Below are 13,369 nucleotides of genomic sequence, written 5' to 3'. Positions count from 1 at the left end.
AGGCCAGCATGATTGTTTTCCAGATATTTTGTGGACTGCTTGCACATGGAAAAACACAGGAGCTGATGTCTAGAGGTTTTCAGTTTCGATCTGCATTTGCTAGCCGTGTGGCTTACGGCTAGCTACTTAATCTCTTGGGGGCCTCACTTCAATCTGTCAAATAAAAAGAATAAAATCTCCATAGGGTTGCTCTGATAATAAATATGCAAGATATGTTGTGCTTATGAAGCACATACCGTATGCAACATAGTATGCTGAGGTCCTAGAGCTGTTTTATACAACATCTCTTGTCTTCAAGAAGCCCTTGACCCAGTGAGGAAGATAGACAAGGCAAATGAATTAAAGGCAATAGAAGAGGTGTAAGGAAACATACAAGGAAGCGATCATGCCTTTCCCATGTGTTTTGCAGGTCTGCTCAAGCCGATTCTGAGCAGTTTTCTTGCATCACCCATCTCTTCACTGGTCCTAGATCTTCCCATGGGAGTATCATGTGTACTTGCTGTGCCCCTGATAATTCCACTTTTTGAAACTTATGGTTACTTCCCCTGACCACTCTCATCTTTTCTTTTTCTTCCCATAAGCTAGCCTGACACACCTCTCTGAAAAGTATCTCTGAACATTACTCAAGAGGGTTGACACATACCCTTAATTCTGTCAGTTCAAATAGGGAAGCAGAATCACAGTGAAAATTGTGGTATATCAAATTATTATCAGAATAAGAGCAGGTACGATTGATGAGAATGTAAATTTGTACAGCCACTGTCGAGAACAGTATGGAAGTTTCTTTAAAAACTAAAAACAGAGCTACCATATGATCTAGTAATCCCACTCCTAAACTTCTATCTGAGAAAAACAAAAGCTCAAATCGAAAAAAAAAAAATACATGCACCCCAATGTTCATAGCAGTACTATTAATAATAGCAAAGACATGGAACCAACCCAATTGCCTATCAACAGATGACTGGCTTAAGATGTGGTAAACGTATGCAATGGAATATTACTCAGCCATAAAAAAGAATGAACCATTGTCATTTATAACAACATGGATGAACCTGGACAATTAAGTCTGAAGTAAGTCAGATAAAGAAAAACAAATATATCATTTATATGTGGAATCTTAAAAATAATAATAATAATACAAGTGAATCTGTATGAAACAGATTCACAGACATAGGAAACAAACTTACAGTTACCAAAGGGAAAAAGTGTCAGGGAGGGATAAATTAAGAGTATGGGATTAACAGAAAAGGCAATGGCAACCCACTCCAGTACTCTTGCCTGGAAAATCCAATGGACAGAGGAGCCTGGAAGGCTGCAGTCCATGGGGTCGCTAGGAGTCAGACACGACTGAGCGACTTCCCTTTTACTTTTCACTTTCATGCACTGGAGAAGGAAATGGCAACCCACTCCAATGTTCTTGCCTGGAGAATCCCAGGGACGGTGGAGCCTGGTGGGCTGCCGTCTCTGGGGTTTCACAGAGTCGGACATGACTGAAGCTACTTCGCAGCAGCAGTATATATAAAATAGATAAGCAACAAAGATTTACTGCATAATACAGGGAACCATATTCAATATCTTGTAATAACCTATATTGAAAAGTAATCTGAAAAAATATATCTGTATATAACTGAATCACTTTGCTGTATACCTGAAACCAACACAGTACCTCCATTTAAAATAAGAGAGTAAGAATGTTCACAATTACGGGGGGAACTGCAAGAGGAAAGATGCAACAAGAAATTGACAGCTCAAAGGTTACTAACCAGCTCTGATCTGGGTGAACAAGTTGAAGCTTGCAAGGATATCTGGAGACTAGGACCACTGCAGGCTGTGTAGGAAGTCTGGTGTAGAAGTCTGAGAAGTTGTTGTCCCTTTGTGGCTGCTCTCTCTGAGTTCTCAGTGTAGCCTCTGGAGTGAGCCTGCCCTTGGTTGGGTTTCCCTTGGTGAGTAAGCCAGCAGTGGGGAAAGGGAACTGAACACAAATCAGAAGAGTGGAATGAACTGGAACTTTCAGGTCCCTCTGTGTCTGCCTCTTAACATCTCTCACTTCACCTCTCAAGTTACAGCACTTCACTTTTGGCCACGTTTAACCTGGAAGCATAGAAGAAAGGGGATTCTGGGAAATGTAGTTTCCAGCACGACCACATTGTTGATAGAATAATCCAGTCTGCCACCCTACTTACTCTGCTGCCACCCCTGCATAATGCTTCATAATGGAGTGACATAAAATAACCCAACCCTTGGTATCTTGTGCTATGCTCTTTGTCTAGCAGATATTCCTGTTTGTTAATTTTCTTGTACATTTTGAAAGAGCCATGCAGTACATGGCAAAGAAAGGAAATGTTTTTATTGCCTCAAATTGTCTCCTTTTATCATTCACCCCTGTAAGCTTCTCAAGGGTATAAGATCAGGGATCAATCACATCTTATGTGTTGTCTTTTACTCTGAAGGATACCACTCACCTCCCATTTCAATTATGTGTCAAGCAAAGGCAACGATAATCTGATTCTGATTCTCCTTCAGCATTGTCTGAGTGGAGCAAAATCTAAATTATTTATATACAGTGTGCTAAGAAATAAATTATATCCATTAGATCCTGCCATGATTTTAGAAATGGACTTCCAAAGCTTGAAGTATATATATTTCCTATTTAAAAATGATAGTCACTGAAGGTAGGTGAACCATGAACTCAGATTTTTTAATGACTAAACAGTTCAAGAACATGAGTCTTTTTAAAACTCATTGGTAGAATTTCAGTAGTGACTGAAATAACTTGAATTTGTTTACAATGGTACCCATATGGGATCAGTTACTAATCCTTTTGACTGTGTTCCAACAATAGCAAACCAAAACTTTAAAAAAGGTTTATTAAATTTATTTTTGTGCTATGGATTACAGATGTTGTAGAACAATACATCCCAGTATGCCTGAATCTTTTACAAAGATTTTAAAACTCTCTAAACATAAAAAATATATATTAAATAAATCAAATCCAGTATTATCCCTACAATATAAAGCATGAAAACATTTGTAATTAAACTGAGTTTAAAGAAATGGGGTTTGGAGACATCACTAAATACAATCCATAATTCTTTCATTTAGTTGCATGAGACTTTGGCAAGTGGTTAATAGGCAAAGAGGTAAGAAATGAAATGGCAAACCTCAATCCTTTAAAACTCTTACAACTTCATCTACTAATTTAAATTAAATGCAGACTTGTTAATATTACTTTTGCTTTTAAATATTAAATGCAGAAAACTAATTTACATTTTATGATTAAACTTTCAAGGAAGAAATCCTTGCTGAATGGGGCTCCTCTGTTTAGTCATGTGTTTTTCATCATTGCCTTTTGAAGAATTCCTTTGGCCTCGTTACTATTTGAGGAAAGATCATGCCTTCAGCTTTGTTCCTCTGCAGGAACTGGTATCTGTGTCCTGAGTCCAGATTGTCTCTGCAAAGATCCCTTTGGGCACTACAAGACCTCATTGAGACCCTTTTTAGATCTTAATGACAAGGCTATCCTATGGATATACACCAGTTAGTTTTACATTGTCTTCCCTTGGCTTTCTATTTCAGATGGGGTGACTGGCTTGAAAGAACTGGCTTTTCTAAGAGATCTGGCTGAACAGAACTCAGGGAAGTATGGCGTGCTGGACCGGATAGCCTTGCCTGTGATTAAGGGCAGCATGATGGTGCTGAACCAGCTGAGTAACCTGGAGACCACAGTTGGCAGGTTCTATACCAACCTTCCCAACCGGATGATTGATGAAGCTGTCTTTAGCCTCCCCTTCTCTGATGAGATGGGAGATGGTGAGTTCGGAGAAAACTTCGTACTGAAGGAAAGCAAAAAGAAGTGGACATGAGTCAAACAGTAACTTTTAAATGTTGTTCAGTATTTTCCATGTGAGCATTAGGGGGAGTGGGCATCCCTTTCTCTGGTCAAAGGATTGTGTAACCTCCCCGCCACCTGCCCAGTGAGTACTGTTCTAGAGCAGAAATCCGCAGCCTTATTTCTTCCTCATTGCTCTATCCTCAGTCAACATAATGGGTCTTGGGATGGGAGGTGGGAGGGAGGTACAAGAGGAAGGGAACTTATGTATACTTACGGCTGATTCATGTTGATGTGTGGCAGAAACCAATACAACATTGTAAAGCAATTATCCTCCAATTAAAAATAAACAATTAAAAAAAAACCATAATGGGTACATCTAGAAGCTTTGTGAGGATTCCTCTCAATCTAAAAGTGAATTTGGTACTCAAGAGTAACTTTGCATAGCAAGTGGTAAATAAGGCAGAAGTGCTCGGGATTCAGCATCAAAGGCAAGGCAACACAGTGTAGTCAAAGAGATACAGGCTTGACGTGCAGAGGATTTCAAATCCTACTCTACCACTTGTTATTTTTGGTAATGTATTTAATCTTGTTAACTCACCTTTGGTTATCTGCAAAAACACGACATCTTTCATGCAGTAAATCTTTGGGTTATTAAGTTTATAAGATTTCAGTTCAGTTCAGTTCAGTCGCTCAGTCGCCCATGAACCGCAGCACGCCAAGCCTCCCTGTCCATCACCAACTCCCAGAGTCCACCCAAACCCATGTCCATCGAGTCAGTGATACCATCCAACCATCTCATCTTCTGTCGTCCCCTTCTCCTCCTGCCCCCAATCCCTCCCAGCCTCAGAGTCTTTTCCAATGAGTCAACTCTTCACATGAGGTGGCCAAAGTACTGGAGTTTCAGCTTTAGCATCATTCCTTCCAAACAATACCCAGGACTGATCTCCTTCAGAATGGACTGGTTGGATCTCCTTGCAGTCCAAGGGACTCTCAAGAGTCTTCTCCAACACCACAGTTCAAAAGCATCTATTCTTTGGCGCTCAGCCTTCTTAACATTCCAACTCTCACATCCATACATGACTACTGGAAAAACCATAGCCTTGACTAGATGGACCTTAGTCAGCAGAGTAATATCTCTGCTTTTGAATAAGCTGTCTAGGTTGGTCATAACTGTTTTTCCAAGGAGTAAGCATCTTTTAATTTCATGGCTGCAACCACCATCTGAAGTGATTTGGGAGCCCCCAAAAATAAAGTCTGACACTGTTTCTACTGTTTCCCCATCTATTTCCCATGAAGTAATGGGACCGGATGCCATGATCTTCGTTTTCTGAATGTTGAGCTTTAAGCCAACTTTTTCACTCTCCTCTTTCACTTTCATCAAGAGGCTTTTTAGTTCCTCTTCACTTTCTGCCATAAGGGTGGTGTCATCTGCATATCTGAGGTGATTGATATTTCTCCTGGCAATCTTGATTCCAGCTTGTGCTTCTTCCAGCCCAGCATTTCTCATGAGGTACTCTACATATAAGTTAAATAAGCAGGGTGACAATATACATCCTTGACGTATACTCCTTTTCCTATTTGGAACCAGTCTGTTGTTCCATGTCCAGTTCTAACTGTTGCTTCCTGACCTGCATACAGATTTCTCAAGAGGCAGATCAGGTGGTCTGGTATTCCCATCTCTCTCAGAATTTTCCACAGTTTATTGTGATCTACGCAGTCAAAGGCTTTGGCATAGTCAAGAAAGCAGAAATAGATATTTTTCTGGAACTCTCTTGCTTTTTCCATGATCCAGCAGATGTTGACAATTTGATCTCTGGTTCCTCTGCCTTTTCTAAAACCAGCTTGAACATCAGGAAGTTCATGGTTCACGTACTACTGAAGCCTGGCTTGGAGAATTTTGAGCATTGGAGAATTTACTAGCATGTGAGATGAGTGCCATTGTGTGGTAGTTTGAGCATTCTTTGGCATTGCCTTTCTTTGGCATTGGAATGAAAACTGACCTTTTCCAGTCCTGTGGCCACTGCTGAGCTTTCCAAATGTGCTGGCATATTGAGTGCAGCACTTTCACAGCATCATCTTTCAGGATTTGAAATAGCTCAATGGGAATCCCATCACCTCCACTAACTTTGTTCGTAGTGATGCTTTCTAAGGCCCACTTGACTTCACATTCCAGGATGTCTGGCTCTAGATGAGTGATCACACCATTGTGATTATCCAGGTCTTTTTTGTACAGTTCTTCTGTGTATTCTTGCCACCTCTTCTTAATATATTCTGCTTCTGTTAGGTCCATACCATGTCTGTCGTTTATCGAGCCCATCTTTGCATGAAATGTTCCCTTGGTATCTCTAATTTTCTTGAAGAGATCTCTGGTCTTTCCCATTCTGTTCTTTTCCTCTATTTCTTTGCATTGATCGCTGAAGAAGGCTTTCTTATCTCTTATCTATTAGTGTCCAAAATACCTTTCAGTAATAATTAACTGGTCTAGAGTTATTATTTTGTTTTTTTTATTACTATTATTATTGTCATTAATATCCTGATTTCACAAGTTACCCATAATACAATGTCAGGTAAAGTGTCAGGTAATCTTCATAAGATTAAATTTTTAGTCTTTAAAGCAGGAAAAATAACATTTCCATCAAAGTAATTGTGAAGATTAAATGCACTAGTATATTTAAAGCATCTAGAGGAAAGCCAGGCCAACACTATGTGCTCAGTAAAAATACAGTTTTTTCTTTTCCTCCTCAATTTCTTGCTTATCTTTTTCCCCTACATCCTTCCCTCTCATCTTCTCTTGATAAGGAAGTTTAAGAGGCAGCTAATTACTAGGCAAACAGCATCACCGTATGAGATCTTGTTTTTAAGTTCCATTTGCTAGGAATTTTCACAATATTCAGAGAAAACTCACATATAAAAAGTAATAAATGTTATAGGGTCTATGATTTATAGAACTTCAGTAGATATGTTCTTTCTATAGGGAAGAAGCATGGTAGCTACTGACACACCTCAATTTCTTTTTCCTTCCTAGTTCTGGCAGGGCCATCAGATGTGTATAGAATAGAAACTCATGCCTTTACATAAGTTTAGTTCCTTTTATAGGGAGATGTCAGGTCTGAAATGTGAATGGCAACTTCTGCATTTTACCAATGTGGCTGAGTGCCAGTCAAGCATTTTGTCAGGCAGGGATGGACAAGACACATACCTCACCCTCAAGAAGTATTTTAATCAGATAAGAGAAAAATAGATCAATGGAACATGACAATTCTGTGTGAAAGGAATTGAGACAGGTGTCGAGACTGAGTCTTGATCAAGCAGAGCGGATTGTGTAGTGAAGTTCAGTTACCGTTGGCGGTATCAGATAGAGTGGGACCCTTCCCAAAATTTTCCATCCAGAAGCTACCATGTATGCTTTAAATTAAATTATATGCAAAGCTGATGCTTTCTAAAGTTTAGTCCTTCGGCCTGTTTTACGACTCCCATGCAGTAGGTTTCAATCACTATCTACTGATCTGCTGTGTTCCCCTACTAGAGTATAACATATTCACCTTTGTACTTTCACTCCCTGGAATTACTGGGTGACACTTCCTCTAACTCCATGACAAGGGGACCCTCAGTCTAAAGAAACTCATGTTTAGATGGCTCTAATTCAAAATCTCCACAGATTCAAGTATCAGTTACTAGACATATTTCTTTTAAAATGCAAGTCTATGTACTTTAAAGTAGGGAGGGTGTATGGGTATTTCACTAAGTGTAGCAAGAGCTTAGCATACTTTATTTGCCACAATGGGATAAAGAATCTTCTGTCCAAATTGATAATTGAAAAGTAAGACTGCCTTTCTTTTATCAGGCTTACTCTCAGTATATCCAGAGGAGAACAGAAATTTGAAGCAAGCATGTGATCTCCGAATATTTCTGTTGCACTTTACTGCTCTGTGAAAAAGACTTTCTTCTTAGACTAAAGCCCAGGGGAATGTGGCATGCAGACTGTGACCTCAGTCTCCTGGCCCTCATAGTGATGCTCCCATCACTTATAACCCCTTTGCCCAGGGATACCTGAGCAAAAATCTCCAAAATGTATTTTTAAAAGCTTCTTAGATAACTATTATTTTTAAATGTTTTAAAACCAATAGATAGCATTCTGAAAATTGACTACTTAAAGAATGCTTTTGAATTTATAGTAAATACCCATTGCATAGCTTTTCTTTTTTCTTGTCTTACTGAGGTATAATTAACGTACAACAGAGCATTAGTTTTAGGTGTACAAAATGATGATTTGATATTTGTATATATTGCAAAATACTGCAATAAGTTTACTGTATACCAACCACTTCATGTAGTTATAATTTACTTCTTGTGTTAAGAACTTTTAAGATCTACCCAAAGCAACTTTCAAATGTGCAATACTAGTAACTATAACTATAGTCCCTATGCTCTGTACATTATATACCCAAAACTTACTTGTCTTACAGAAGTGTTGTATCCACTTCTTCCTTCCAAGTGGTACATTTAATTGGCCTTTGCAGTCACAACTCAATAATATTTTGAGTGCACATCAGACACTATTCTCTCTGTAGAAGTCTTCAAGGTGATTTAAACCCCTTTCCTAGGTGTTGATGAAAGAATGGCTTTCTGCCATGCTCGTAGGCATGAACATGTCATCAAGAAAGGCAGTCTTACTTTTCAGTTATCAATTTGGACAGAAGACTCTTTATCCCATTGTGGCAAATAAAGTATGCTAAGACATAAGAGCAAGATGGAGAGAAACTATCCATCTTTTTGTTCTAAATTTTATTTAGAACCATGTGTTGTTGTTCAGTCACTAAGTTGTGTCCAGTTCTTTGCAACCTCATTAGAACCATGGGATTGTAGAATTGTCAGGGTCCTAGAGATCACTTTGTCTCAGCTCCCCATATAACGCACAAGGAGACGCATTCAGAGAGGTGGCACGTCTTAGCCAACTCAGTAGCAGAAATGAGAAGAGAGCCCAGTTGTTCTGCTGCTCCGGGCAATGCATTGACCACTGTTCATGCCTTCTACTCCTGTAGGTTTTCCTCCGCTTGGGTTTTCTCTTTCCCTATTTATCCTATTATATGGCCTATGAGCTAAGAATGGTTTTTATGTCTTTAAAGATTTGTTAGAAAAAAAAGAAAAAATATGCACCAGAGGTTAAATAGCTCACAAAGCCTAAAATATCTACTATCTGACCATTTATGTAAATGTTTGCAAGCTTTTGGCCCAAGGGACTAGAAATACATTCCCTTAGAACTTTAATGTCTCCTTTAGCTGCTCAGAGTTCTAAGTGGCCAGATCATAAGATTCTGTACCTTTCTGTTTTATTTTTCTCATTATCTTTCTGTTTTTTTAAATAGGATTCATTAACAAAATAGAATACCTAATAAGCTTTCCTTTATCCATAATCTCTTTCATTTAACATCCCCTAGAAATGAGTAAGGTGAGCTTGCTTGGTGGCTCAGCAGTAAAGAATCCACCGCAATGCAGGAGACATGGGAGGTGGGTTCGATCCCTGGGTTGGGAAGGTCCCCTGGAGAAGGAAATGGCAATCCAATCCAGAATTCTTGCCCAGAAGCTTCCATGGACAGAGGAGCCTGGCAGGCTACAGTTCATGGGGTCACAAAAGAGTCAGACATGACTGAGTGACTGAGCCCAGCACAGCACAGAAATTGGTAAGATAATTAGTGCTGTGTCCTTTAAATGGACATGAAGATCAAGGCTCAAAGTTATGTCCAGTATAATATGTATGATACATAAAGGGCATAGTTGGGCTAGAGCCCAGAATGATAGATTCTTTGTCCAGTGGTCTTGCAAAGTCAGTTGAATCATCCCCACTTTGGAAGTAGAATGATATATATGTTGCTGATGTTTTGTATGGATCTGGAGTGTCATATCCTTTTAGGTGAAAAAATAGTGGAAAAGGTACAAATTACCTCCATTTAAGTTAATGAAGATGTCTGAATTCCTAACGAGTCTATTTCCCTCACTCATAACTCCTTTATGCTGTCAGCAAAGGCAGTGCTTGGCTACTGTGGCACACAGGAAACTTCTTCAGAGCAAACTAAGATGCTGTTTGCAGCCTTCACAGTGCACAGCACCAGCCTTTGTTCAGTGCCTTCTCTGACATATTTGGATTTTTTATTTTGTTTTTAACCCATAGGTTTGATAATGACTGTAAGTAAACCCTGTTATTTTGGAAACCTCCTTCTGGGAATTGTAGGTGTGGACGTGAACCTGGCTTACATCCTTGAAGACGTGACGTATTACCAAGACTCCTTGGCTTCCTATACTTTCCTCATAGATGACAAAGGTAATCTACTAAAACTTACATAGGAAAGAATGGTTTCTTTAACATCCAGAAGAAAAGTCATCTGCAGAGATTCTGATACTCACAAAGTAGGAAAATGATGGTATTTGTAGAAAAAGTGTCACTAGGACTACGTATTTGTCATAGAACACCATAACGATGGCAGAATGAATCTGAAGATTGTGCGTTTGTTTCTATCTTGTGTTGAGGGGTAGGTAATAGCTACTTATAACCGTCAGGAAATTAAACTTGAGGATTGAATGAAACATAGAAGTGATCCTTTGGATCTTTTTTCGGTCTATTTTGTTTTCTTAATATTTACTGACATCAAGGTTTATGTGATAGATTTTATAAAATGAAAACCAAATGGTCAGTACCTCCCAAATATTCTTGATTAGGGAGATATTCAATAATTTAAGACATCTTGCTACACTTCCAAAGTTTTATGCAAGAAAACATAAAACAAGTTCAGGTTTTATTGGACTCCTGAGTTACAGACTGAGAAGCTGAGTGTTGAACAGCCCTTTCAGAATATCCCACATTTCAAATCTATGATGAGCACTTTTATTAGAATCAGTTCTTCCTACAACATGTTTCCCATAGTGTGTGTGTTATTTTTTTTCCTATTTCAGGGTATACCCTTATGCATCCATCTCTTACCAGGCCATATTTACTCTCAGAACCCCCCCTTCACACTGACATCATTCATTATGAAAATATCCCCAAATTTGAGCTGGTTCGGCAAAATATCCTAAGGTAAGGAAAAGGTGAGGGTCATAATATCTTGTTTTTTCCTCTGAGAATAGGATCTATTGAGGTCAAATATGAGTGTTTATAATAAATAAAGCAAGTATGTCAATTATTTTAATGTTATCAAGAGTGTGGTTTTTGATATAAGCATAGTAGCCAAAATTTTGTTTTCTTTGTAAAGTAGGTAACATCTCTTAGAACTATTATTTGGGGTGAATGTCTAGTAAATCAAATTCTTATGTTCACATTGCCTTTAGTTGCAAAATCAGATATATCTCATCTCATTTTTAAAGATACTCCAGTTATACCAAGTTGGAAATTGTTGGCAAAATAAGAGGTTAAGTTGAGGACCGGCTCTAGAGCGTGCCAAAAAACAGCTTGGCAAAGCACTGTCCATTCCAAGTTGACAGCACAATCATATACAACATTTTCTCTTGAAATAAGGAACAGATTGGATTTTTTCCAACCATGATACATTATTTTGGCAGATGGTAACCTACAGAGAAACGGGTCTTTGTGCTCATTGGTTGTAAATTAATGACTGGCTGATTTGAGACAAGTTAGTCTCTGGAAAGAATTAGAATCAGGGGGCAGGGGTAGAGAGGAAGGAATGTTTTCAGCATGGAGCTGACATAATGCTTTTACAAAATTGAAAATCTCATATTATCTCTTTCAAAAGTGATGAGCTTCATTGCTTTTCAAAATCAGGAGGTGGTCAATGACTCACAGCATCTTCCCTGCCTTTAATTAAGTGCTTCATTTTATCTTTTGCCTGAAGTATTTCATTCTGTTTGCCAATGCAGCCTCCCTCTGGGCAGCCAGATTATCGCAGTCCCTGTGAACTCATCTCTGTCCTGGCACATAAACAAGCTGAGGGAAACTGGAAAGGAGGCCTACAATGTTAGCTATGCCTGGAAGATGGTGAGTGCGAGGAAGCCTCCTTTGCTTCAAGGAGGTGCAGAATGCAACATTCCTCCTCATGCAGAAATTCTAGGGAACTTCAGTCTGGTAATGTTACTAATCTGTTTTAAAGTGATTGGAAAAAGAAGAGATTCCGTAGAAATGTTATATTTTTTTCCTTTTTTGTTTACAAAACCATTAATTACTCATGATGAATAAATCAAACCATATTTTAAAAAAATAGATGGTGAACTCTGCCCTTTCCCTTCCTGAGTTTGACCTCCCATTTCCCAGAAGTAACCACTTTGATCAATTTCAGGAAACTACTATTCACACACAGGCATGTATCTCTATGTGTGAAAACACATTTAATGGCTCTGTACTACATTATACAGATTGACCAAATTTCCTCTGAGTCACATGAATACACAGTTAGGTTGTATCCAGTTGGAGCAAGGAGATCAAGCCAGTCCATCCTAAAGGAAATCAACCCTCAATACTCATTGGAAGGACTGATGCTGAAGCTCCAATACTTTGGACACCTGATGCAAAGAGTCAACTCATTGGAAAAGGCCCTGTTGCTGGGAAAGATTGAAGGCAAAAAGAGAAGACAGCAGCAGAGGATGAGATGGCTAGATAGCATCACTGACTCAATGGACATGAGTTTGAGCAAACTCTAGGAGATAGTGAAGGACAGGGAAGCCTGGTGGGCTACAGTCCATGGGGTCGCAAAGAGTCGGACACAACTGAGCAACTGAACAACAGCAACAGTTTGTTTTTTATCATTTTCAGCTTAGATTGTGGAAGCTGGGCATTGAAAAGGAGGTACAAAGCGTGAATGTCCTCCACCGATGCCAAGGAAGAGAAAGATTTAGATTAGAATGTGTACTGCCCCCATGTCCACAAGCAGATTGCTAGCCACGCCTGTGCTACCCACTGCAGGGTCCTTTCACTAGCCTCTTTCAGACTCTTCGGCTTCAGGGGACTTCCCTTGTGGTATAGTGGTTAGGAATCCACCTTGCAATGCAGGGAACACGGGTTCGATTCATGGTTGGGAAACTAAGTTCCCATATGCCTAGAGGCTGCTAAGCCCCATATGCCTTAACTGGAAAGAAGCCCACTCGCCACACGGAAGATCCTGCATGCTGCAGGGTTAATTTTTCACATCAGAAAGAGTGAGCCAGACACCAGAATTTTGAATTGAAAAATACTTTTATATTTAAAATTGGAGATTGCTTATCTTACACTATATCCTATTTGAAATAAATATTTTTTTAAAAAGAACACTGAGCCTCAAAGAATCATAGAGAGATAGAATCTGACATACACCACCCGTCTTACTTGATGTTTTTGTCCTTTACTCCCTCTCCCAAGCATAGCATAACAGTGCTATGATGGGGCCCTAAATACTCTAATTGACCAAAAGGAGAGTAGACTTCGATCTTTTTTTTCCTATCATTCAGTACTAATCACTAAACTTAAAATCCAGTCATACTCGAGCTTCTCTTAGAAGGCCATTTCTGACATTTTTATTTTATTTATTTATTTATTTATTTAAGTCGCTCAGTCGT

General features: G+C 39.1%; 1 protein-coding gene across 1 annotated transcript in view; it reads left to right on the top strand.

Annotated features, from left to right (window-relative positions):
* The window catches only part of CACHD1 (cache domain containing 1), a 233,449-nt gene that overhangs the window by 180,674 nt on the left and 39,406 nt on the right, over positions 1–13,369 (top strand). The window contains exons 9-12 of the mRNA XM_052637320.1: positions 3,577–3,810; positions 10,002–10,151; positions 10,781–10,904; positions 11,702–11,819. Coding sequence (XP_052493280.1) covers positions 3,577–3,810; positions 10,002–10,151; positions 10,781–10,904; positions 11,702–11,819 — 626 coding nt within the window. The remainder of the gene's footprint in view (positions 1–3,576; positions 3,811–10,001; positions 10,152–10,780; positions 10,905–11,701; positions 11,820–13,369) is intronic.

Source organism: Budorcas taxicolor, chromosome 3, assembly GCF_023091745.1.
Source record: "Budorcas taxicolor isolate Tak-1 chromosome 3, Takin1.1, whole genome shotgun sequence".
Taxonomy (NCBI): domain Eukaryota; kingdom Metazoa; phylum Chordata; class Mammalia; order Artiodactyla; family Bovidae; genus Budorcas; species Budorcas taxicolor.
The sequence above is the reverse complement of the archived record's forward strand: the minus strand, read 5'-3'. Positions and strand labels throughout refer to the sequence as shown.